This window comes from Phlebotomus papatasi, chromosome 1 (assembly GCF_024763615.1).
Source record: "Phlebotomus papatasi isolate M1 chromosome 1, Ppap_2.1, whole genome shotgun sequence".
Taxonomy (NCBI): domain Eukaryota; kingdom Metazoa; phylum Arthropoda; class Insecta; order Diptera; family Psychodidae; genus Phlebotomus; species Phlebotomus papatasi.
In genome coordinates this window covers 27,198,804-27,224,704 of record NC_077222.1, presented here as the reverse complement: position 1 = coordinate 27,224,704, position 25,901 = coordinate 27,198,804, and the positions used below count along the sequence as shown (strand labels likewise).

Genomic DNA, 25,901 nt, shown 5'->3' with positions numbered 1-25,901 from the left:
CTTTTTTAGGTAACCATTTAAGCATTTAATTAATCAGTTTAAATCATTCGTGCACCAGTAAATAAACATGGCACAGTTGAAAATGCCTTAAGAAATTCGCAAAGAACACACGGCTCTTCCTAATAAGTTGAACCTCTAAACACATTTACTAATTTAGACAAATAATACGAAAATACCAAAGGAAGATTATCCTCTTATATCCATACTGATAATCAGTTATTTCAATATTTTGAATTTCTTTTTAAATAACAGCCCGTACGGCCTCTGCTGTCTTAGCATGGAGATCAACCTCCAGGACAAAATGATGGAAATTATATCCAAACCGATTTTGCCAGGATTAGTTTTCATTCAGTCTTGAAATTACTAATCTTACTTTTTCGCTGTTATTGGTAACAAATTGGTAGTGAACCTGTAACTTAATTTTGATTTTAATTTTCATTTCAAGTTATCTTTTTTTAATTTTTTTTTTTAATGCAGTGTGGATGCAGTTTTTGGAAATCGCAAGAAATCTTCCCGTTTCAGATGTTTTCTGAGAAATTGCGTTACACTGTTGATCCGTCTGTCCAGTTGTCGCCAGCTCTAGATGCCAAACGGTATAAAATAGCGACTTGGGACATTCGGGATACCCCCCATAAGTCCAGCCATGGATTGTTAACATGCTCCTCATTTTTCCCACCGCTCCCCTTCCCCACCAAAATCATGTTTTCTTTTGGATTGCTCGAAAACGCATTGTGCGATTGTTTTTTCATTTTTAAATATGATTTAAAGATCATCCAAGCGGAAAATTCGTCCTTAAACGAAAATACCGTTGAATCATTTTTAATAACGGTTTTTCTAGGTCACAAGTTAAAAGAGCGCTAAAGAGCATATTTCTTAATCAACAATATCAAGTTTGGGCTCGTTGGAAAGGCCTTGAAATATCCGATAAAATTCAATCAGTTTTGATCGGTTCTGAATCGGTTTTAAAACAACTGTGGTTATGAACTGTTTCATAACCTACAAGTAATTTTCGTTTGAAAATGAATTCTATTATTCTTCGAATTATTTTGGGGCATCTTTTTGGGCGAATTATGAATCGTTTTAAATTGGTAATGAATCGGTAAACAGTAGATTATTTGAAAGTACTTTTGAGGTATAGCATCTAAGTCACGAGTTCGAGCACTTCGCAAAACTAAAGATGACCAAGAAGTTTCCAAGATATAGCGAAGTTTGAGATCGATAGACTCATTAGAAATCTTATTTGTAAATCATATTTAAATTGAGTTTGAATTAATTTACATTGAGATTGAAAAAACAATTATTTAAGCTGCTTATTGTCACCTTAAACTTCTGTAAAGAAGTGTAAAGCAACAATGAAGATTTTGCGTTTAACTAAACAGAATATTTTTGAAAATATTCCAATAATTCCCATTTTCATGCAAATGTAGAACTTTTAAACAATTTATATAGCTGCATTTTATCACTTTTTATATTTTATGCTTTACTGATTATTTTGACGAGTTTCACCTTTGAATTGGTAACAAAATAATAAATTGCCTCGTTACTCAAAAGAGCACTTGTCAACAACTCTTTGACACATACACAATAGGTATTACTCTCATGCTTTGTGTTCTTATTGATGGAAGCTGATTGAATTTCGTCCGATAATCCAGTTAAATGAAATTCTGAATTAAATTTAGAAATTGCCAAAGCATCACCAGGTGAATCAAATGATAGGATATGGGAGGGAAGATGCAGGAACACCCGTCCACTTTAGGTTTTGTGAGATTGAGAATGAAAGCAACTGTGACCAAATGTTCAACTTTAGTGCATCCTGTGTTGGTATGTTTAGGAAATTGCATTATTTCTAAACAACTTACCAGCCCCATAACAAAGACGACGGAATGGGAACCGATGAGAATCCATTCGGGAACTGTGGGATAAATGTAGTCATACAGGAGGCTCATGTACTCATCGTAGGTTAAATTGCAGTATGTTCGATCTCCCACACATGTGATATTGTGATCAATAACACAATCTGGATCTTCATGTTCAATGCACGTGGCATTTTGGTACACTTGATGTGTAACAGGTGCATTCATCGCGTCCACAAAATACTGGTCCATGTCTTCGGTGGACAGTGCAGTTGAATTATCTGCATAATGCTGAATGGTACTCCTTTGCATTCTTTCATGATAAATATCACTGCGTAATCGATGATTTTGGTGGGAAAACTTGTCTGTGGCCAAGTTGTCACCTCGAAAGGCACAACAAGACACAATCACAATCACAATGATTAAAAGTTGCCCAATTTTGTGCATCATTGTGCTCTTGATTTCTCCAGGTAACTTCGGAGAAATGTGTATTGTAAGATAAGAAAATAAAATAAACCCCTCAAAGAGAGAATATCAAATTTCTTCCCCACATTCTCATGCCACTTTCTTCACACGCATAAGTCACTATCTTTTCCAGACTTTTCCACCATTCACAAATCACTTTTTATTATTATTTACACTTTTTTTTCTCTACCCTCATATCTTTCAACTATTCCCCTTTACAAATGTTCCCATTCACGTGCTTGTCAAGTTTACAGTCATCCTCATCACATGCGCATTTTTACCTTTTATAACTTAAAGTTTCTAAATTATATTTTCACGTTGAAATGTGATTTTTCACTCTAGTCATAAAATTGTAAGATTTCATGTAATATTAAATGCCACTTGGATGATTTTTCTCCACTTTGATACACTCTCATTTGATCATTTCTTTCTCCATTTCACTTTATGCGTCTTATCAGGAGTATATTTTCCAAGGGGTGTACAACAGTGCCAATAGTAAGTGCATTAGCTGGAAATGTTAAATAATAAATCCAAGTTATTAATAAAATATAAATCAAAGAATACGAAAGGCTTAAGAAGTATTCCTACTCTGAAAAAAATAACTTGTTAAACGAACAAATGAATTTTGTTGAAATTTTGTCAAAAGGATGTTATTTACCAATTTGACAAAACTTTTTCTTGCATTTTAAATAGAAAAACAATTTTTTGACAAACTTTTAACAAGATCCAGTTGGCCGCCAATTTGACAAAACTTTTTCATATTCTGTATGGAAGAACATCCTTTTTACAAACCTATCTTGTTAATTTGACAAAACATTTCTTTCAGAGTAATAATTTTTTAAATTAATTCTCGTTAAAGCTGTACTTTAACATTAAAAATATGCCATGAGGCAGAAACAAAAACAAAGTCGTAGGAAAATATTGCAAATAATTATTTTACTGTAAGTATTTCTCTTTAATTTTCACGGACATAGTATTCGACTTCCTTATAGGCCCCGCCCACCATAGATTTCTGCACGCCCCTTTCAGTAGTTAAGGTCAACCATGGATAGAATTTCTAACTTTAAGTATTTTATTTTGTTTCATTCAATCTTTTTTTTAATTCTTTGAGACTTATAGCTTTCACCATTGTAATCTGGAGAGCCTATGAAAAATAGACCACGCCCCTTACAAGACTTAAATGACCTCAGAGATGCATCCTAACAAAACTTCTGTTTGTTCATTATTTTAAATTAACTTTGCTTGTTAAAATTTCCAGGATAATGCACAGCGCTCAATAACTTTTGTTTTGTAAACATGTTTTTGACATTTCAGTGAGAGTGAATGAAACAAAGATCTAGTCATCTCACTCACACTTTTAGAAAATTTTGAAAACATGTTTGCAAACAAAAGTTATTGTGCGCTGGTCATAAAGAATAAAAATAATATATAAACAACAATTCCCTGTAAATGCAAAGCACTTATCCTATTAATCAAGAAAAAATACATTTAGGGGAAAGGCTCATAATTTTGTCCAGTTTCTTATTTTGGACACTTTGAGGATAAAATTGGACACTAAAAATAAATTGATTAAAGTGATGGATTTTTATTCCAATATTTTATGAATAATGAATTCTGTCTAAATATTTGTTCTTTTTGGAAGATTTTAACACTAAATACGTTAAATTTTGAATATGATTTGAGTTAAAATTGCTTTGTTGAAAATTGAGTGTGAGCAATTGCTTACGAGAAATATGACAGAACTTCGTGTTTACTTCAGTCTTATTTAGCTGTGGTGAAGGACTAACAATGTTTCTTCGCTCTTTTTGAGTAATAATATTGAATATTCATTGAACATTGTGTTGATTCACGTTAGTGGTGATTTGTACATTTGACCTAAAGTGAGATTTGCCTTGTGAATTAGATTTTTCGTGTGAAAAATGGGAAATTTTTTAAGGCATTTGCCAGTGAGGTGATGGTTATTATTTTGGACAGGTGTTTTTTTCACGAAATTTCGTGAAGTTTTAGCTTTTGTGATGACTAGGTTAGACAAATGCCTGGAGAAACAAAGAAGCATCATCTCCACGGAAGAGATGTAGCGAAAAATGCTTTGAAAGGCTCCCGGAAAGGCCAGGGAATGAGCGAATCCGTTTGGAGTACCGAAGTCAACTCACTTTAAAGAATGATATGGAAAGTTTCCGGGCTTCTTGTGACATTCTAAGTTTCCCTTACATGAACAGGAGAACAAACAAAGAGAAAATTCGCATCGTTTGAAGGTTCACTCTGTGCGAACCATGCCCACATTCCCCTAAGTCCATTGTAAGGAATTAATTTGAATATATAAGCGCTCTTTCTCTAGTATATTTAGTATATTACTATACTGCATCAATGGTGTAACAAATTTAAATTTTTACAGACGGATTTTGTTATACTGAGTATTTAATTAAAAATTTCTGAAATTCTTTTTAATTTTCTTTTAAATCAAGTGTCAAAAAAAATTTCATATTCAAGGAAAATAGGGAAAACATTAACGTTAAAAAAAAAATTATAAATAATTCCATCTAAGAAACGCAACTGAATTATACACCCCTTGGCACTTCTATTTACTTTCAAATTCAATTGCATTCGTCAGACTTTTAGCGATATGTCTTCGAGTTACGAAGAAAATTTTTATGAAACTCACTGTCGAAGATGAAGGTAATTTACGTAAATTCACAGAGTTCTCGCAGACACATCGAGTTCTTCCATCTGAAAAGATAGAAAGTTTAAAGTGAATTAGAGATAAAAAAAAACATATTCTATAGATGGCAAACAAGAAGGATAATTGCAGTGGATAAGTTCCAATAAAATTGGCTCTAAAAAGTTCAAGAGAATTTACTGGAAAAAATACTCCAGCTTGGACAATTAATTTAGAGGAATTTCTTGACAAAAAATCAATATTAGATGGCGAATAAAATTGAAATTGATCTACAAGATAATGAGAAATTTTTCAATCGTTTTCTACTGAAAAATATAAAATATAGTGATAATGATAAATATAATTAGAAAATTCATGGAAAGGAACTTTTCAATGAATTTTCTAAGTAAATTACCATCATCATAATGTTGAAAAGAGCAAAAAAAATCAATATTTACTGCATGGTGAAGTGTCGAAGATTAATTTATCCCATAAAAAGTGAATTTTTGCAAGTGTCGAAGATCATAAATTAAATTGAGAATAGATGATGATAAAAACAAATTAAGAGGCTAGTAAAAGATATTGTGTTTTATATTTTTCAACCATTTTCCCAATAATATCCTCAAGTGTTATTTATGGCATTTTATGTGCTAAAAGCTCTTCATTAATAACACCACTTTAAAGTTTTTAAGATGTTGGTATAACACCTCTCACACTTTATAGACACCCTTGGAAATCAATCTTAATGGTGCTTAAGGAGGATTTTCCTCATCACCTCCCACTTCCTGGCCTTTTGCCACCCACACTCTCCTTCATGCAATTTCCACTTTCACCTTTTGAACTGTTTATTAGGGACATAGCATCGGGAATTTACAAAAGTAGAAAAGACCGTTTTATCCCTCCCCTTCAAAAATACATATTAAACACACATTTTCACCACCATTTCTTAGCATTTGAGCTTTTTTTTTGGTGGCAACAAAACGGAGACCCCACACAATAGCTAAAATTCCATTTCTTTTTCAGCCATCCATAACAATACAGCACAACACCACATACTTTTATTATGTGATTTATGGCAAAGTGTATTAATTTTATTTGTTCATAAAATTTTTATTGCCAATTCACATCGTCAGAGCGTGACTTTTTCACACTCACGACATCGTGAAAATATGTGCGAATTTTCTTCTCTAAGTTTTTCTTTTTTTTCTAAATTTTTTCCCAACATAAGATGACAATGAGCGCAAAATGATCATCTTTGGTCTTACCCTAAATCGTCGCTCAAATTTACTTCATGTCTCCATTTACGCTCATCAATATCCCCACATGAGACATGCTCCTTTTATGCTTTGAAAATCCTCCGTATTTGCACACACATTTGCCAAAAGAATTCTTATTAAAATTTATCTTCTTTGACTCAGACGGCAATTTTTTAATAATATCACATTGAACGATATGTTCAATTTAACGAACACAGCTGAAGGGATAATGCAAGTATTCGGAGGGATTATGAAAAAAAGAGAGCCTGAAATAAGTAATTATTTAGCTACCAGTCATGATGGCGCATTAAAATCGAATTCATATGAAAATGTTCATATGGTAAATCCACCATGAACAATGTTAATATCTTTTTCAAATATTCATTGCAATACCAGGATTCAAAGATATTGAGTAAATGTTTAATCTTTCAATTTCACTTTTGAGATCAAAGTTGTAGAACCTTGTAAAATTGTGTAATAACTCTGCAAAGTAATGCTTGTATGAAAGGGAGAGCATTAGGAAATTCGATTTAGTGATTAAAATCGAGCAAGTATATAAAAATCGAGGAAGAATGTTCGAACCTCCAACACAGCCTGCGAAATTCATATATTTTCATTTTATGAATTGAGCACATTTGAATTTGGCGCAATGTATTAAAAGGTTTGTAAGTCGACCCAGAGGAAACACGGGGCTGCACCGAACACTGTGTTTCTTTAATTAGATATTAGACTTTAGAGGACGAGAACTGTATGAATTCATAGATACTAAACACTACAGCGATGTTTGTTTACTGAAAAAAATTGCCGTTATAGTCCAAGTAGAGTGGTGACATTACTTGTGGCCTGTCTTTATCTGTATGACCTCCTCTCAAAAAGCTTCACTTTTCGTCACAAAATGATTTCGAAAAGCCTCAAAATTAAAAATATATTATGTATTATGATAGTGCATCATAGTTTTTGGTATTCGGAATCATTTTCTCACACAAATTGTGAAAGACAGGCCACAAAGTAATGCCGGCATCCTACACTGAGAGAAATCCGAAAAAGTTAAAATAACATTCCGGAAATGTTAATTTTACCCTGCAGTATTGATCCGAAATCGGTGTAAATATTACCCTTTTTAGGTGTATTGGGGGTAAAAGTTACCCTTTTTCATGTTAATTTTGCCCTTAAAAAGGTGTAAAATTAACATTAAAAAATGTTGATATATTTTTACTCCTAAAAATGTTAAAGTTACGAGGAAAAAAAGTTAATCGCACCCTCTTTTTTTCTCATTGTATAGGGGAATGTGGGTATGGTTCGCACATAGTGAACCTTCAAACGATGCGAATTTTCTCTTTGTTTGCAAAGAGTTGACTTACCATTTCTCATCTCGTCTCATGAGCTTAATAATTATCTATCTTATGGCTAAGAAATGACGAACTAGCTCTTTGCAAATAAAATTCTAATTCTAAAAATTATATCGTATCAATACATCGATCTCTGCGGAGATCATTCAGTACTGTCAATTTTGCAAAGCTCCTGTTAATTTAAAAACTCTCAATCTTTGCAAAGATTGTGCCGATGTATCAATCTCTACAAATATCATGTTTATTTGTCAGTCTCTGAGGAAATCATACTGATCTGTCAATCTCTGCAAAGATTGTGCCTATATATCCATCTCTCTAAAAATTCTACCGGTCTGACAATCTCTGCAAAGGTCCTGCTGAACTTTCATGGTCAACAAGGACAGTGCTGATCTGTCAATCACTACAAAGGTCGTAATCAAGGGGTGAATAAGTGACTCTCATGGGGAACCGTGAGCGATGGTCGGCAAAATAGTGCCAATCTGGAGCTAATAATCAGAAGATCGGCACTATTTTTCTAAGAGATTGCCAGATCGGCACAGCTTTGCCAGGGATCGGCAGATTGGCATGAGGTCGGCAGATCAGCATGAGATCGAAAGATCGACAGGTTGACACGAGATCGGTAGATCGGCACTATTTTTCGAAGAAATCGACAAATCGGCACTCAAGTGTACCGTGAGCGGAACAGTTAACTAGCCCTTGATCGTAACAATGAGTCAATCTCTGCGGGGATATGTCGACCTGTCAATCTTTAAAAGATCCTGATAGCTTTCTCAATCTCTGTAAAGATAGAGCCGATCTGTCAATATCTAGAAAGATCGTGTCGATCTATCTATCTGTACAGAGATCCTGTCGATCTGCCAATCTTAGTAAAAAATTGTGCCGATTTACCAATCTCTACAAAGACAATAATAATCTGTCGATACCTGCAGAAATGCTTGCGGAACTATCAATCACTACAAAAATCGTGCCAATCTAACAATCTTTAAAAATAGTGTACCAAGCTGTCACTATCTACTAAGATGAAGCGGATTAATAAATTTATGCAAAGGATCACGTCGATTTATAACCTCTTCAAATATCCTGTTGATTTATCAATCCAAGAGTACATTTTGTCGATCATTTGGTGATCATTATCGACACTAAATCGGCGTTAATTTTACAATTTGCCATTCAAAATATGTGTACGATTTACTTCTTCGATCTAATTAATTTAAATTTGGATTTTCAATCTAAAGGTATTCTAATAAAATATGGTATAAATTTCCTTGGCAAATAGTAGAACAAAATAGCACTTTCCGCTTAACACTTCAACTCCAACGTGAAGAGTTAATTATATCATTTAAACAATGTACAATACGATAACCTTTAAATTATTTAATATCTATAATTAAACTTCATCTCTAACATCCTATAAATTAAAAAGATCTACGGAAATATAACTCTTTGTTTTAAGTCTACTAATGAGTTTTTCAAATATTTAATAGCTTGCAGCATCCTCAAACTTTGATGGTTTTTTTTATAAATAGCTCGCTTGCAGTTCATGAATTCAGTCCAAAAATTTTTATAGTGCTCGAAGGCTACTGATGATATAATTAAACTTCAATACTACAGTTCACTGTTGTTCCCCGAGTTGTTTTTTAATATCAATACACATAGTTAAAAGCCACAAAAAACTCATCAAAATTTTTAAATAACTTATGCTATCTACTTTATGTACTTCCAAGTTGCCGTTGGCGCTTTGCCTAAAAGAACCGCAATGCACTTTGTACGAAAAATAGCATAATCCAAAGAATCCTTTCCGGAGTACATATAAGAGCTCCAAATAGCAGATATTGTACATTGAACTGTTACACAATTTATGCGCATGTATACACATGGGTACAAACATAAATAGTTAGAACATGCTTGGAATATTTCTATTTCCTACCGCTTAATATGCCATTGAAGTACAAAAGCTCTTACACTTCATTGTAAATGTGAGAAAAATAGATGAGATTGATATGGTTTGGAACATTAGGAAGAAATTGCATTCTACATTCATCGCAATCACATTACTAAAACTCTTCTATGAAATATCTTTTCTCATATAAATTGCTTCGTGACACACAATTTACTATCTCTCGATATAATGCATTTTAAAGGTAACTTTGAAAAAATGTCACTCACAATTTTCCAGCATCTTTCACAAAGGGTTATCTATCAGTTATTTATCACAGGTTCATGTAGCAGAAAACTGAAGTGCACAGGTGATGATGGTGATGATGAAATGAAAATATTTTCCATAATCTTAAAAGCTTATCATTATAATACAACTCTGTACCACATAGCATCTTGATAATGTACTTGCACAAAAGTGCAAAATGATTACATAAATCCATCAATTTTTAATTAAAAAGAATCTTTCAGCATTCCTTCGTGATGCATTCTTGAAAATACCACACTTTTAAGATATTACTTTTGTTAGAACATCATTTTGGAAAATTTTAATAAATAAATAAATTAAAATGAACTAAATGAGAGATTGAAAACAAAATATAAGCAAAAGAACTTTTTTAGGGGAATTCTGTAACATTATGACAATGTCATATGACAAACTTAATTTTTTATATAGTAAAGCCAGAAGAACCTAATCGAAAATCCGATTCATACTAGTTACAAAGAGCTACATAGAACTTCTTGCAATGGCCTTTCGATGGTCATTGAGCTTTAATGCTGTACTGCTCCTGAATAAACCACGTTTGTCATATGACAATGTCATATCGTTACAGAATTCCCCTACAAGATTCACTTAGAACAGAAAAGCTTTCCAACATTTAAATTTCAATTACGATAGTGTAATTATTTCATACAAGGCCCCGTTTATTGCAACCCGAAATAAATTTGTTTAACTATGATTTATGGAAAATCGATGTATAAAGTATCACAGGGAAATTGTTCTAAATTGCGCCCATGTTGAATACAAGGTGACTCAAAACATTAACCTTAAAGTAATAAATTTGGAAAGCAATATTATTAACAAAAATTAAATGTGTCGCTTAGAGAAAAGGTGGACTATTTTAATAGGAAAATGCATATACGATACGCCTTTTTTGCTCTGAGTGTTTTTAATGGCAAAAATAGTGCAGTACACCAAAATAAATATAAATATTTTTAATATATTTAAATTTGAATAAAAATTTTGAAAGAGCTTTGTACACTATATATCGCACAATTTGTCATAGAAAAAATCTATCATGTATACAATATCGGACATCAAGTTCCTCGAAATCCCTTCCTCTTTGAGATCCCTTTCAAAACTGTATCCACTGCACTTCGCTTATAGAGGCTACACATTTCATAGTTGACATTATACAACCTCATGAAAATTTCAAAAAATACTATAAACTTATAGAATTGTAAGAAATAATATGGAGAGTGTCCGATGTTAGAAACGTTACTTTACTGACAAACCATTTCCAAAATTTTAATTTTTTCAAAAGTAAAACAAAATCTACTTGAAAAAATTTCCTCTGGGTCTAAAGAACCAATGACTCTTAATACATAACATCAACTTTCAAAGAAACAACATCAAAGAAACTTTCTAGACTGAAATTTCAATAAAATAATATCAATTCAATTTATATTATATTTAAATTTTTAATGGATTTTGTATTAAAATTTTAAAAAAATATATTAAGAAGAAATATATTTAATCATTAAAAATATTTGATGATAAATCCATACAGTCGAGTTGCTCAAATTTGAACGACGGTTGCATTCAAATTGTAAAATATGAGGTTATGCAAAAGAAGTTTTACATGGAGCCTGAATTAGAACTATTTTTCTCTGTTGTTTCCTCAATATTGTCGTATTATATCAATTTCCTTAATAAATTCCGCCTTATAAATGAAAACTCTCTAAAGTTATTTTCCTTAATTCAGGAAAAGTTAATTTTACATGAATTTCGTTATGTTTTTGAAAATAAGTTCAAATTTGAGGAGTGAGAAATGTCATCTATACCGCCCAAATGTTCAAATTTGAGGAACTCTACTGTAATTTTAATTTAATTGCAATGTCCGATGTTTCACTCAAAGTGTCCGATATTGCAGACTGTACGAAAAATTGCCCCTTTTCGCAAATATTTAACAAAAAACGCCAATTGAATAAAGGTTGTATTAAATGAGGCGAGTAGGGCATATTATTGAATGGCTGCACTCTTTTAAGCGTACTTGGCAGACTTTCTGCCATCACTTTCTCATCTTATCATCATCTAAAAATTGTTAGGAAATTAAGAAGTTCCAACAGTCTACAAAGTCTTTTGAACTTTCTCAAGCCCTTTAGCTTAACTATGATGCACTCCCAATTGAATTTATAAGAAAGTGCATACTACATGTAGAATTCTACTTCTGAAAGAAAGTATCAGAAGAATACCTGTGCCCCTATTCAATTTTAAAATAGTTTCCAAGAAAGAGTACATGAAATTTGGAAATTGTAAAATATGCAGAAGCAACGTGAGTGAATTTTCTCATAAAAATTCTTATGCAAGGATTTCAGCGAAATTAACAAAAAAAAAATTAAATAAGGAATATAAAGTAAGGCTGATATGAAAAATGTAAATTTTTGCTTGATAGAGAGAATATTTCTCATATCTTTCTTGCATTACAATATTTAATCAATTCAATTTATATGTATTCAATCTTCGTCAAACAGTAACATACATTTTTAATGAGCAATCTCAAGGTAAGAAAAAATGGAAAAATTCACCTTATACTTTAAATTTAAAAAACGTTTGAGTCGTCAAAATGAAAATCCACTTTTTATATGTAAACACACCAAAAGAAAATTGAATAGGAAAGGCAGTTGGTATAAGATCAAGAAATGAAGGTATTGGAAGAAGAAACTTGTTTGACATGAAATTTATCTTATCAATCACAGCTTTTGCAATAATATTAGACAAATAACTCTGATGTCTCGAGTTCATCATCGAGATTCAATAAAAGTCACATGAATCAACAAATATCTCTTGCATATTTTATGTCTACCAGGATCTCTTTAAATATTTGGACTCAACAAAAAAGATTGATATTCTTTGAGGAATAATTCAAGCTTGAAGTAATATTCAACAGATATTTGTAAATGTCAAAATTTGCCAATGGGAATTATTTCAAAACTTTCTCGCACACATAGCAAGGAAAATAATTTCCATAGAACATTTCCGGAGCTCGACGGTATATCAGATACCTGGCAAAAAAACTTTTCCCTTCCGTCTCATGTGACTAATTTCGGCCCACAGATTTCATCTCCATACAGCGGAAAACTGCCCAGGAAATTCCTGCCAAAAACCAACTTTTTGCCCAAAAATATTTCTACACCGAAAACTTTTCAATGAAATAAAATGCAAAATAGTCCAACAAATGTTTCAACATGTCTACTCATCTATTTTCATTATTTTCCTAGGGGAGTAAAATTCTATTTTCAAGAGTAAAAAAATACCATTCACTTTATTTTGGTACTACATTTTCCGTTCTACATACCTTCATTTAAATGTTTGAATAAATTCTTTTGGTAAATCGGTTGTAGGCTTCGAATTTTGCAACGTTTTCATTGGTACAAAATAAAAGCTGAAAATTCCAACATGGAAAGATAAGTTATACATTTCCGGAAAATCATGTTTAAATATTTAAATACAATAAGTAGTTCATATGATGATGCAATGCACCAACATATCGTGTTAAATATTGACAAAACACTTTCACAGAAACACCACGTAAATATTTCATTCAGATTTAAAAGTTGTTGATTGAAAATTTGCAAATGAATGAAATTATTCAAAGAATCATTTTCATATTTGGTACACAATTATTATTTGTAGGGCGATAGGGGCAAGTAGGGCACCTTTGAATTAGTGTACTTTTGAAATTGGATTTTTTCTCCTATTTTTAAAACGAATTAAGACCTATTTTAATGTAGGCTAGCTTTACAATTAGTTTGTGAGGTTAAATTATATCACAATAAAGTCCAGGTGCCGAATTTCCCGTGATTAATTTTTCAAAATCATTATATGAACTTTTTTAATTTTCTCTGTCGTCTTTCTTTTCATTTTTTCCCTGTGTTCTTATGATCTTTATAGAATAGGCCGGCTGAGATATCAACCTTGAATCTTCGACGACCCTTCATCAAAATTTCAAAGCCAGATAACGAATTTATGCAGATAGACATTTGACTACGAAAGAAAACCACATCAAGCATTAATTGAAACTGAATTGAACTTATTAAAAGTTTGAGGATCCTTAATCAAATCATTTTTTTGCCAATTCGTTGAAAAACCGACGCGTCGGTTGCATCGGCAATTTTGACCTATATGCATTGACTTCACATATTCATTGTAAACAGCGCACGGACTATTTGTAGGGAATTCTGTCAAAATTCGGACATATGTATTCTAATGGCTCCGGCACACCTTTTAGATCGATAAAATTTCATGTGATTGAAATTCACATCTCTTTCTTTCTCAAACAATTTGTATATATCTATCCCAGTTTTTCGGACTCTTCCTCTTTTTTTGAACTTCACACCAAATTAAATTTAGTTAAATCAAATTTTGAGTGCGAAAGAATAAAACATCCATATGCAAATTATTTGAGAAAGAGAGGGATGGGAATTTCAATCACATGAAATTTTACCGATCTAAAATGTGTGCCCGAGCCATAAGTCCCAAAATCTAAAATCAGTTTGAAACTTTAGAAAGTAGACATATCATATTTGCTTTCCCTAAAATTATTCTCAGTACAATTAACATTGAATAAAAAATATTGCTTATTTGTGTGTTATGTCGGACACTAAGATTCTCAGAGTCTGAAATACTTTCCGAAATTATTGTATGGAATATTTTAGAGCAATACGTTCGTAGTGACAATTCTATTTTGTTGCTTTGACATTTTCAGACTTCTAGAAAATGAATGAAAGTGAAAGCTTATGGAACTTTGAAAAATCAAGGAAGTGTCCGATATTGCAAGCTGTACAAAATTTAGCACAGTCCCTCTTACGTAATTGGTTAAGAAAAACTGTTCATCATACATAAAAATAAAGAACTTTCTTTGTATGATTTTTAAAACATTCCCAAGAGGTGTTTGTTCAAAAGCAGCGAATTAAAAAAACAAACTGAGGTAATATCAGGGCCCATGGTTTTATACGGGGAAGTGGAACACTATTGAAATAGAGCATTTTCTCCTTTTTTTAATTGGAATTGGACCTTATCATGACATAATTTAGTTCCACAAATCAATTTCAACAATAAAGAAAATCGGTGTATAATCAACTTTTGAACGATAATCCGGTGTTCATCTGGTGAGAGATGAATAGCCCAGAAAAAGTTTCCCGCAAACAGAAATCTTGGAACATAAAAAGAAAATTGTTAATAGGCAGAAAATCATAAAAATAAGAGATTCTCATTGTAAAATTTGGTGAAGTGCGTGACCCTTTTTATCTGTACCCAATGAAGACATCACTTTTGTCCCGAATTAAGACATTGTCCAAGATGTATTGGAACATTTTCAACCACTGAAGAAGGTGCGTAGTGTACAGAAAGCTCTGAGGAGAAAATACTTTTATTCTAGGCTACTCACAAACACCGGATTATCGTCCAAAAATACAAATCAATTGAAAAGCTTAATTGCATTATGATAAAGCTTAAGGTCTAAATAGACTCAAGATGGTCTTCCAGAGTTTTTGTTCCGTAAAATTTGCCCAGGTAAAGGAAATGTATGCAAAGGACCTCTAATCGATGATCCTAAGCCCTTGGTATATGCCCGTTTGGAATAAATCTTTTAACGCCAAATTTTAAAGGCTAAATATTCTCGCAGATCAGCCTGAGTCTATTTGAGCACTTAGTTTCATTTAAAAATAGGAGAGAATGGATCTATTTTAAAGGTAGCCAAATTCAAATTTGCCCCATTTTCCCCTATAGAAGGATTACTAATGATTTCAAGTGGCTAACGTTATCTTTTTTAAGCAAAAAAAGCTTTAAAAAATTATTGACTAGAACAATTTTTTGATCATATCCAAAAAAATCTCAGCAAAATAATCAGGATCGTTGTTCTTGTTCATGAGATATTCCAATAAGAAAATATTCTAAAACAACAAGAAGTCCATGAGGAGGAAATGGTGATGACACTTAAATTCTTTGGGTTAACTTAAAGACAATAGTCAAAAGTTTTCAAGCCCCTATCTCTATCAATTGTCCATAAAATGGGTCACAAAGATTTAATACTTTCGTTCTTCGCGAATATGATGATAAGAACATATGTGGCAGAATAAAAAATGTTCCTCTCACAACTTATACCCCTGGGGACCCTCTAACAGATTATCCTTGTGTCAGCCTCTGGACCAGTCTCAGAATGAGGAAATACATGGCCAAAAATGCCATACCAAAGTACCACACTGATTCTAGATGGCCACGATTTGACCCAAATGGGAAAAATGTACCATATTCTGAATGTTAATGAGCAAGGTTTTCTACAATACATAGAGCTAAACTGAGATATCATCGGCTACGTCACCCACTGTTGCAACTGCATTTTAACAGCTTTTGAGAAGATGATTTTCTTAATTTCAATCATATTTTTTCTTAACAGAAGCACTAATTATATTACTGGATAATTGATTAAAATACTAAAATATTAAAAATCAGACTAATTTTACTTTTATCAACTTCTAGCTTTTGTATATGAATAATTTTATTGAACATTGAGCCATGGTGTAATACAGATAGGACATTGAAACAGAATGAACTTTAGGAATCATACTGATAAGTCCATTCTTTCTAAGGACAAGATATCTCTCTTATGATGCTATTACTAATAAAAACTGAACATATTTTTTAAGCACATTACTGTTCTCTGTGAATAATCGACTTCTCTTTGTGTTGGTTTCTGGTTCGACTCTTTGGTGATTTTAGAACACGTCAAGGACTGGGGATAACAGTCGAGACAAAAACCAACACAAGAAAGTTGATAATGCAGAAGGACTTGAGAACAGTAAAGTGCTAAAACAAAATGTTCATAGTAAAGACTCCTTACACAAAAAAAATCAATTTTAGAACAAATAATAGAAAATTAAAATTATTTAACTAATTTTAAAAATATTTTTGATAAATTTTTCTGGAGAAATAATACAATATGTCTATGAAATTTTTAATATTTAAATTTGATATTTTTTTCCAAATTTCCAAAATCTTTAAAGAACAACGATTATATATTTTTTCGTTTATCTTCTGTACACCCTAGAGTCAAAACAGAAAAATATGAGCTGAAAATCCTTAAGAAACTCGTTAATAGCCAGAAATGAAAGCAAAATATTTCAAGAATGTTCCATAACATTTAAATTTCTTAAGTTATATGATCCATCAATTTTTGTACAATTTCACTATTAAATTGAAAGGCAAAGTGATAAAATTGATTTACATTTTCAATTCGTTTCGCCATAAACTACTTGAGAATTTTCTTCGTCGACAATTCTCTGACAATAATAAATTGGTAATGGATATTGAAATCTTGCATTCATGGAAAATGACTGTCATATGTTTTATTTTTAATGCAATAGCCGTACTCACTATGGCGCTGTTATCTTGTAATATCGTTATCTCGTTATCTCGTTATGTTCTCGTAATGTATTTTATAAATGAAAAATTATAACAAGATAACAGATTACGGAGATTACGAGATAACAACGCCATAGTGAGTACGGCTAATAACTGTGAAAAATATAAACATTAACAAAATAGAGCAAGTAGAAGGGTGGGGTTGGTTGACTTGGTGGATGAAATATTCATAAACTTCATATTGATAAATAAGACCAAGATTTTAGAAGCAGCAGTATTTGTAAAAACTATTCAAAAAATTCATTGAAAGATTATGATTTTTTTTTCTAAAATAGCACGTATGAATAAATCATAGAAGAACAAAAGGAACAATGTTTAAAAATGAACCAAAGATAGAACATTTTTTCCTCTCAATGTCAGTAACAGGAAAAATCCCTCTATACACTCTTGTTCTATTATTTTCTTTCACCTCAAATTAACCATAAATTTCACATAATTCACTTTTGCACAATGCATTGTGTTTTGATGGAACTATTTCTATTGTTTATTGCACAAAAACAAATACTTTTTCTGCGGTAAAACACGGTTAGATGCTATAAAAAGTTAAAAAAAAATATGGGAAATAAATTTAACCACCAGTAGCACGGTATGTGGTACAAAAATAGGATGGTAAGAAGAAAATTTTCATAGTTATGAGCTATTATCGAAACAATGTGGTAAAATGACTGAAAATGATTCATTTAATTTCGAGTGGGTGTTGATTGAGTGGAGGAATTCAGTTGCCTTTCAAAAACATTTCCAATCTTACAGCAGGACAAACACGATAAATCTCTCTCCTCTTTCATACAATTTGTAAATTAATCTGTCAATAAATATAGGGTGAAATCAATTGATTTATTAATTGGTTAGAATTGTGAAAGACGAAGAGGATTAATTTACTTTGAGTATATCTCCCTATGCTTGAAGGCGATTAATTTCTCTGGCTATATAACAGGTTTAGAAAGATGTCAGTGTAAGACTTGGTTTGTAAACTTTCCTAATATCGTAAGACAATATACAATTGAGTGCAAATTAACAAAGTGCGCCTTAAATAATACACATATGGAAAGTTAGTAAATTTTAACATGATATGAACTAACTTTGCCCATCCATTTCAACCCCAAAGCTCTGAATACTTTGAATATTTGAACAATATTGCTTCAACTTAAGGAAAGAGTATGTAAACAATTACTATCGCTTAATTCTTTGGAATTTCTAATATCCTTTTCCCACCACCGTATCGTGAAATTAAGACTTTTTTTTTAATAATTTTTTTTAATAATAAATTGTAGGTATAAATCACGTCCAGTAGGTTTGGTCTTCTGTAGTAGACCAAACTGTTAGAGATATCGACTTCGGTTTTCAAAATCCACTCTCACAATGAAAGTAAAAATTCTTTAGATAACTAATTATTCCTTTAAGGGATAATGGGATACCTTTTAAATTGGGCTTTTTCTCCTATTTTTAAATAGAACTGAACCTTACTAGAATATAGGGGAAGTGTGCCAAATTTAGGCCAGCTTCTAATTTCGGCCACTTTGAGTGTAATTTCGGCCATGCAAATAAATTAATTAAATTATGTATGTTATCTTCGAATAGTCAATGAATTCATTTTGCTTTTAAATATTTATTCATTTTAGAATGTATTAACACAAAGACCGTTAAATTTTAGGTATAATTTGAATTTAAATTGCATTGTAAAAACTCAGTGTGGAAAGAGTCTTACAGAAAATGTTTCAGGTCGATTGTATTTCTAACAGTCTTACGATTTGTAATGAACTGCAAAAGGTTTTCCTTCGGTGTTTTTCATGAAAATTGATTGGTTTTCATTTAAGATTGTTTCTGTTTATGTTAATAGTGAATCAATCTTTAAATTTCTGGTAAAATTTCCTAGCTAGATCCTGTATTTCGCGTAAAAAGGTATATACTTTGTGAGCGTCTCTCCGGTGAGGTAGTGTTGCCTATTCCGGCAACATCTTTTGCTTTCCTAAATTTCTTATTCATTTTGTGTTTTTTTTTTCAATTTCTGAGTTCTACAATGTTCAAAGAAAAAAACCACAGCTTCTATGAAAAAGATGATGTGGAAAAGGCCTTGGAAGAGTTCAGGAAGGGCAAATTGCTACGGGAATCTGCGCGTAAATTTGAGATGCTACTCTTCAGGTCTTCAGGACAAATTTCACGGAAGATCTCAGGGCTTGTGGGTCATATAAACGTATTAAACTCGTTCCGTTTGACGTTTTGAAATTTTCTATCCGTTGCGTCACAAAAGGTGGTCAGAAAAAAGGTGGCCGGTATTTTACTCAAAAGGTGGCCGGAATACTACCAAAAGCAATGTTCACACTTTTATTAAATTTTCTATATTTTAGGAAGTGATTTAAAGAAAACAAAGATGATAAACTAGTTTTCAAGGTTCCACACAACCCTCTCGAAAAGGAAGTAACAAAAAAATATCAATATCAATTAAAAATATTGTATTTCAAGCTTAGGACTTCGGTGCTTATTTGCAACTATGCCGAAATTTGGCACACTTACCCTAAATGAGCTCCACAAATCATTAATGAAACTAAATTGTATGATGATAAGGTTAAGTTCCATCTAAAAATGGAAGCTATAAGCCCAATTTAATAAAAATTTAATGAATTTGAAAACAACAGATGAAGAAAATTCGCTAAATGCTCGAATTCGTGTTTATTAAAGATTTTGGTAGTGGGAAGGATTGGGCATTTTCAATTTTTGCTTTTATTCCTATATTTGTAAGAAGTCAATATAAAATCTATGGGGTAGTAGGGCAGCTTTGAAAGTGGGGTACCTTTGAAATTGGGATTTTTCACCTATTTTTAAGTAAAATTGAGCCTTATCGTGATATAATTTAGGTGCACAAACAGATTGAGAAGCTAAATTACATTATGATATGGCTCTGTTTCCCTTAAATGTAGGAGAAAAATCTCGATTTTAAAGGTGCCCCACTTTCAAAGGAGCCCCACTTCCCACTAAAGATTTTATATTGCCTTCTTACAAATATAGGAGAAAAATGCAAAAATTTAAATTGCTCAATCCTTCCCACTACCAAAATCTTTAATAAACAGGAATTCGAGCATTTAGCGAATTTTCTTCATCTGTTGTTTTGAAATACATTAAATTTTAATTGATTCACCAGCAATTTGCCACAACGAAATTATTGAAATATTTGTACACTAAATTATATGTAAATTGTATAGGAAATATGGAATATTAACTCGCAAAATTGTATAAATTTGAAGTGAAGCGTTAAACACTTCACTAGAAAATACATTCAAAATATAATAAACACACAAATAGTGAATTTTACAAGGAAATAAAGCATGTTTAGTGCTTCAACAAAAGCATCAAAATGTTTGGCGTCAAAGAAAACACAAGTGTTTAGAAGAGAAAAAAAAAGAAAAATCTTGTTTTACAGTCATTTCCACCCTTCTAAACTCTTGGCAAAACGAAACATTTTGGCACAAAGAGGTCAATGGGTGTGAAAGAAAATTCAAATTGATTCAATGTTGATTTTCACTGCATTGGAATTTTTGTATTTTTCATCAAACAATTTTCAGAACACTCAATCGTGTTTACGATTTAACCACGTAAAATGTGTTATCGATATGTTGTGGCGATATAAACCATTATAGAGGCATGCGCAAGTAACTCAAGAGAGAGAGACCACATAAAATCCACCTTCGCAATGTTTGGAACTCACAAAAAAAGGCGGCACAATTAACTCAATGTGGTGAAAATATCTTTTATAAATATTGCAGTGTCTGAAGCATGTAAATTGATTTTTCTATTCTCATCCATACCACAAAATTCGATATTTCTTCTATATCGTTTAGGAAAAAAAAAACCAGCAATCCACGAGGTACGAAAGCTCTTACAGAAGCATCCGACAAGAAGCACATTGTGGCTGGTTCTTTGTGATTTCTCCTGCAAAATGTTTCATCTTTGCCTTGTAAATAGATTCTTATTTAAAACTTCTCTCGAAAGTGCTTCTTTTATCCTCCCTGAACTCCCAACAGATCATTCAAAAAACCACCTTCACCATTGAACCATCAGCTACATCCGCGTTTTTTTCTTCTTCTTCATTCTTTTTGCCCAAAGGAAAAACATATCTTTGGAAATTTATTGTAACAAGGCACACATGTGTGAGAAATTTGATAGAGAAGAGCTATCTCAACCAAGCAGCTGCACACAGCAAGAATGAAAATGATGCAAACGGGAGCACGAAAGGGTGAATTTTTGAGGAAAAGTTAGTAAAGTTGTAGGTTCAAATTGCAAAAAGAATCATCCCTGGCACTTGAACGAAAAATTGGGTAATTTTAAAATAAGAAACCCGGAATCGAGAGGGAATATTAAAAATCTCAGATAAAGTTACCACGTGTTGTTGAATTATGAAGCACTTCAATTGAATTGAGAATTTAATTTGGCAGTAGCTTATGGTATTTGATGGTGTTTATAACACCCAAGAACGTAACAAAAAATCGTCTACGATTCTTTCATAATCACAGCTATTGTTATGCTGCTGTCTGGCCGTCCGATCGATAATAATCTACAGAAAGAGGAGCGGCATATAGAATCCCATTGATTCTGAATTTTCGAGTCTGTACTCCTTAAGGGCCCTAAGGGGTCATAAGTTAGTAGAATTTGGAAATCTGAAGTATCGATATTTTTGACGTTACACTGTTTGTGCCAGTTTGTGCGTCTGTCTGTCTGATATGTTCGGCTGTCATCAGTTCTAAAGGCGAAACGGTTTGAGATAGAGACTTAAGATCTTAAGAGGACCCTCCATAATGTGATCCAAGAATTGTTAATATGTCCCTCATTTCCCCCTATCCCTAACCCTTCCCTTTCTCCTCCAAAACTATGTTTTTTTTAGATTACTCGAAAACGCGTTGTGCATTTTTTTCTATTTTGGATATGTTTTAGAAATTATCTAGGTAGAAATTTGTTCCTTATCCAAAAAACAAACTGCTATCATCCCAAATAACCGGACCTAAAATTTTCTAAATTTTCTTTTTGCAATTGTGGCTTTGATGTGATTTGATTAGGCGCTTTATCTGACTGTCACAATGTCCGTGTAATGGATTCGGCCGTCTCCAACTCTAGAGGCCAAACAGTTTAAGACAGTGACTTGGAACCTTCAGGGCACCCCCCCCCTTTTAAATATTGACTCAAGGGGCGTTTTTACTAAACATATTATTATAGGGGAAAGATTTCAGACTTCGCACACACTCTGGCTCGTACACTTCATATCTCTCCCACATTCTTTGATGAATCTGACCTATGGCAATAAATTCTAACAACTAAATCACAGATTTCCTGAAAAAAATTAAGTCAAATTCAATCAAGGATTGTGGAAAAAATATGTAGTGTTTGAAGCCTGACAGCCTTCTCCTATTTGTCTAAGTATCTCTCTCGTTTGTGAGATTGTATATATATCTTTTTCTGAATAAAAATTCAACCAAATGATGAAATTCCACAAATATTGTGTGAAAATCGCAAAGAAAATCCCGCGTGTATTTTAAAGAACGAGGGCATTTGGGAATACTATTGGCATGCGTACCGAGTCCCAAAGAGAATGTATCGCCAATTGATTTCTCATTAAGGGCAAATGTCGATGAACAAGTACGTGTTCGAGATGAAAATGAGATTATCCTGAAATTATACATGAGATTGGTGTATTATTGAATCAATCAGGCAACAGCAAAAGACACTGTTGGCATTTCTTTACACAATAAAATTTGGATGACTTTGCCCTAAATCTAAATCATCTGCACCCTTTCTTTTGGAGTTAGACGGTAAAATTGACGAATAAACAAATGGAAAAAAAATTGATCACAAATTCAAACCACATCTTGAAAAGAAAAAATTCAAAAGAATGGCCTTTTGTTTTCCCCCGAAATGTTTATTTTTCTATTTACTCCCCAAGTTCTTTTATATAGCTATCTTCTCATTACACACAACTTACACATTTTAGAAAAACAAAAAAATTATATGACAGAAAGAAAATGAGAAATCTGTGGATTTACCCTCTAAAGTCACAAAAAAAAAGACAGAACCACAAAAAGATCGAAGACAATATGTGACACATATTTCATTTTGCATGTTTTCGCTCAAAGTTTTCTGTACGCCTCCATCTCCAATTTTTTTTTAACCATACCTCATTTTGCATTCAAATCATGTTCAAATCACAAAATCAAGTGTACAAAATCCACCACGAGAGCATGTCGAAAGGGAAATGAATATCCCAACGATGTACCATGAATAAATTATTAAAAAATATAAAGATTTAATCCATAAATGGATAACACGAGCCGCTAAAATTTATCCAAAACAATACACAGCTAAAACAATTAGTTAATAATTTTTGGAAGTGAATTTGTATGACAAACTTCCCATCAATTAATAATTTGGCATGTTCATGAGAATTTCACCCAAATTCGTGTTAATTCAACGACACATTCATCTAGTGAAAATTTAATGCATGTAAGAGAAAATTTCACATTCAAATTTATTTTAGAGTCTGTTGAATAACAATCCATTACCACTTAATGTATATAAAGACTATTTATTCGATTTATTACGCGACAGGCAGATTTTCAGAATAAATGATACAACTAGTTGAAAGTTCAGTAATTTGATAGAATTTTTTTTTGAAACCAACAAGAGAATTTGAGAACATCAATTTTATCCAAATAAAACAATTGGCAAAAAGGGCATTGCAATAGGGAAAAGGAACTCTTGGCAAACTAAACAATATCATATACATGTAAGTTTTTAAAAAATAAAATTATATTCTAAAGAAGAGGTGACGGAAACTTAATGAGTAAAGCCTTAAGTTTATGACACTAGAAGCCATTGGTTCTATCATAAGTCGAACTGCGTTCAATAGTGAAAAGTTTCGATATTATATTTTCACTGTCGAGATATAACTTAAGACAACAAAAATGTACTAAAAATAGCCAATAAATGAGTGTGAACAGTACACTGAGAGAAGGCTTTTGAGTGTAGAAATAAATGCTGAAAAAATTCCACTCGGAATCAGATTTTCTAATACACTCAATCCCTACTCCCTACGTTGAGTGTTGAATCAAACTTCATTTTTTTTTACTGCTCGAACTTCACAGAGAGAGCAATATATATAATATAATCGTTTGATTTTAAGCTATTATATATTTCGACTTCTCATCCCCAAGGGGGAGGTATTTTGGTAGAATTTTGGAAATCTGAAATTTCAAGTTTTTTGACGTCACGCTGTTTGTCCCTCTGTCAGAAGTTAGCGCGCCTAGAGGCCAAACGGTTATAGATAGAGACTTAGGACCCCCCCCCCCTAAGTGAGTCGATCCTAGGACTATTAACATGTCCCTCATTTTCCCCATCCCATCCCCTATCTCATTATTTTTTGGGATTACTCGAAAACACTTCGTGCGATTTTTTTTTGATTTTGGAAATGTTTTAAAGATTACTTAAGCAGGTATTTCATCATCCTTATACGAAACTACCGTTATATTTACATTTGAATTATATTGCGTTGCATCATACCCAATAACAGTTTTTCAAGATCAAAGGTTTTAACCCTTTAACGACGAGACAGTTTTCGCGGACCGAAAATCAGCAATAAAAATGAAACCGATAATACAAAATCAGTTATAGGTCTTACATCTAGCCTTGGAAAATCCAACAGAGTCCGATTCGGTGTATTTTTTACATCTCTGAGCGATAGGAACAAAAATAGCCTAAAAATTGAAGTAATTTTTATGACAATACCAATGAATGATAATTTTCACTTCAATGAAAAATATTATGTTTGAGTATTGTAGTTTCTTTTTCAAAAACGGTTTCGCATAAATAAAATTGGAAGTATAAAAGACAATTAAAATTAATTTTCATTTAGACAATTTAAATATTCGTTTAAATATTTACTATTTAGCAAATAGCTAGAGACTTGCAAAAAATATCCTAGATTTCTTCAACCTTCTCCTTTGCAATTACGTATACAAACATAAGAAAAAAAACTTTAGGTAGTCAGGAAAAATTATTTTCTTTATGGGACACCGGTGTTCCAATCGTCATAAAGGGTTAAAGGCTCCAGAAAGGGCATTATCAACTGAATGGTAACTTTTTTTATGCTCGTTGGAAATGCTTTGGAATTCCTGACATGCTTGAACCAATTTCAATAGATTATTAACCGGTAATAAACCGGTTTATAACCAATAACTAATTTTTATCCGAAATTCTATTATTATATTACTCCTAAGGTAATTTAGGCAATGTTTTGAGTGATTTACAAATCACTCAAATGGTAATGAATCGATAATGAACTGATAAGTAGTTTTCGTCTAAAAATCAATTTTATTACTCTCTTAAAATTCTTTTGGACAATCTTTTAACTAATTTATGAATCGTTTCAAAGGGAATCGGTAAATGGTAAACGATGCGAAAGTATTTTTGAGGTATAGCATCAAAGTCATGAGTTCAAGCACTTCTCAAACCCTGGAAAACTTTGCCACATCTTTAAATGAGTGTTGTAACAAGTCGAACCTAAGCTCCCATCATGCTGGAGCATTTGAGTATGGGTGCAAGCCTCATATTCGTTCAGTGAAGCACTTTACTGTTCATCTATTTCAATGTAAAATTTGATTTCGGCTGAAGAATATGCTTTTTTTTTCAATTTAAGGATACACTTCG

General features: G+C 32.2%; 1 protein-coding gene across 2 annotated transcripts in view; it reads right to left on the bottom strand.

Annotated features, from left to right (window-relative positions):
* LOC129799562 (orexin/Hypocretin receptor type 1-like) overlaps positions 1-25,901 on the bottom strand; it is a 158,682-nt gene that overhangs the window by 103,860 nt on the left and 28,921 nt on the right. For both annotated transcript variants that reach the window (XM_055843580.1, XM_055843582.1), the window contains exons 2-3: positions 4,981-5,045; positions 1,860-2,826 (exon numbers count right to left, since the gene is read on the bottom strand). In XM_055843580.1, coding sequence (XP_055699555.1) covers positions 1,860-2,303 — 444 coding nt within the window. In that variant the 5' untranslated portion in view covers positions 2,304-2,826; positions 4,981-5,045. The remainder of the gene's footprint in view (positions 1-1,859; positions 2,827-4,980; positions 5,046-25,901) is intronic.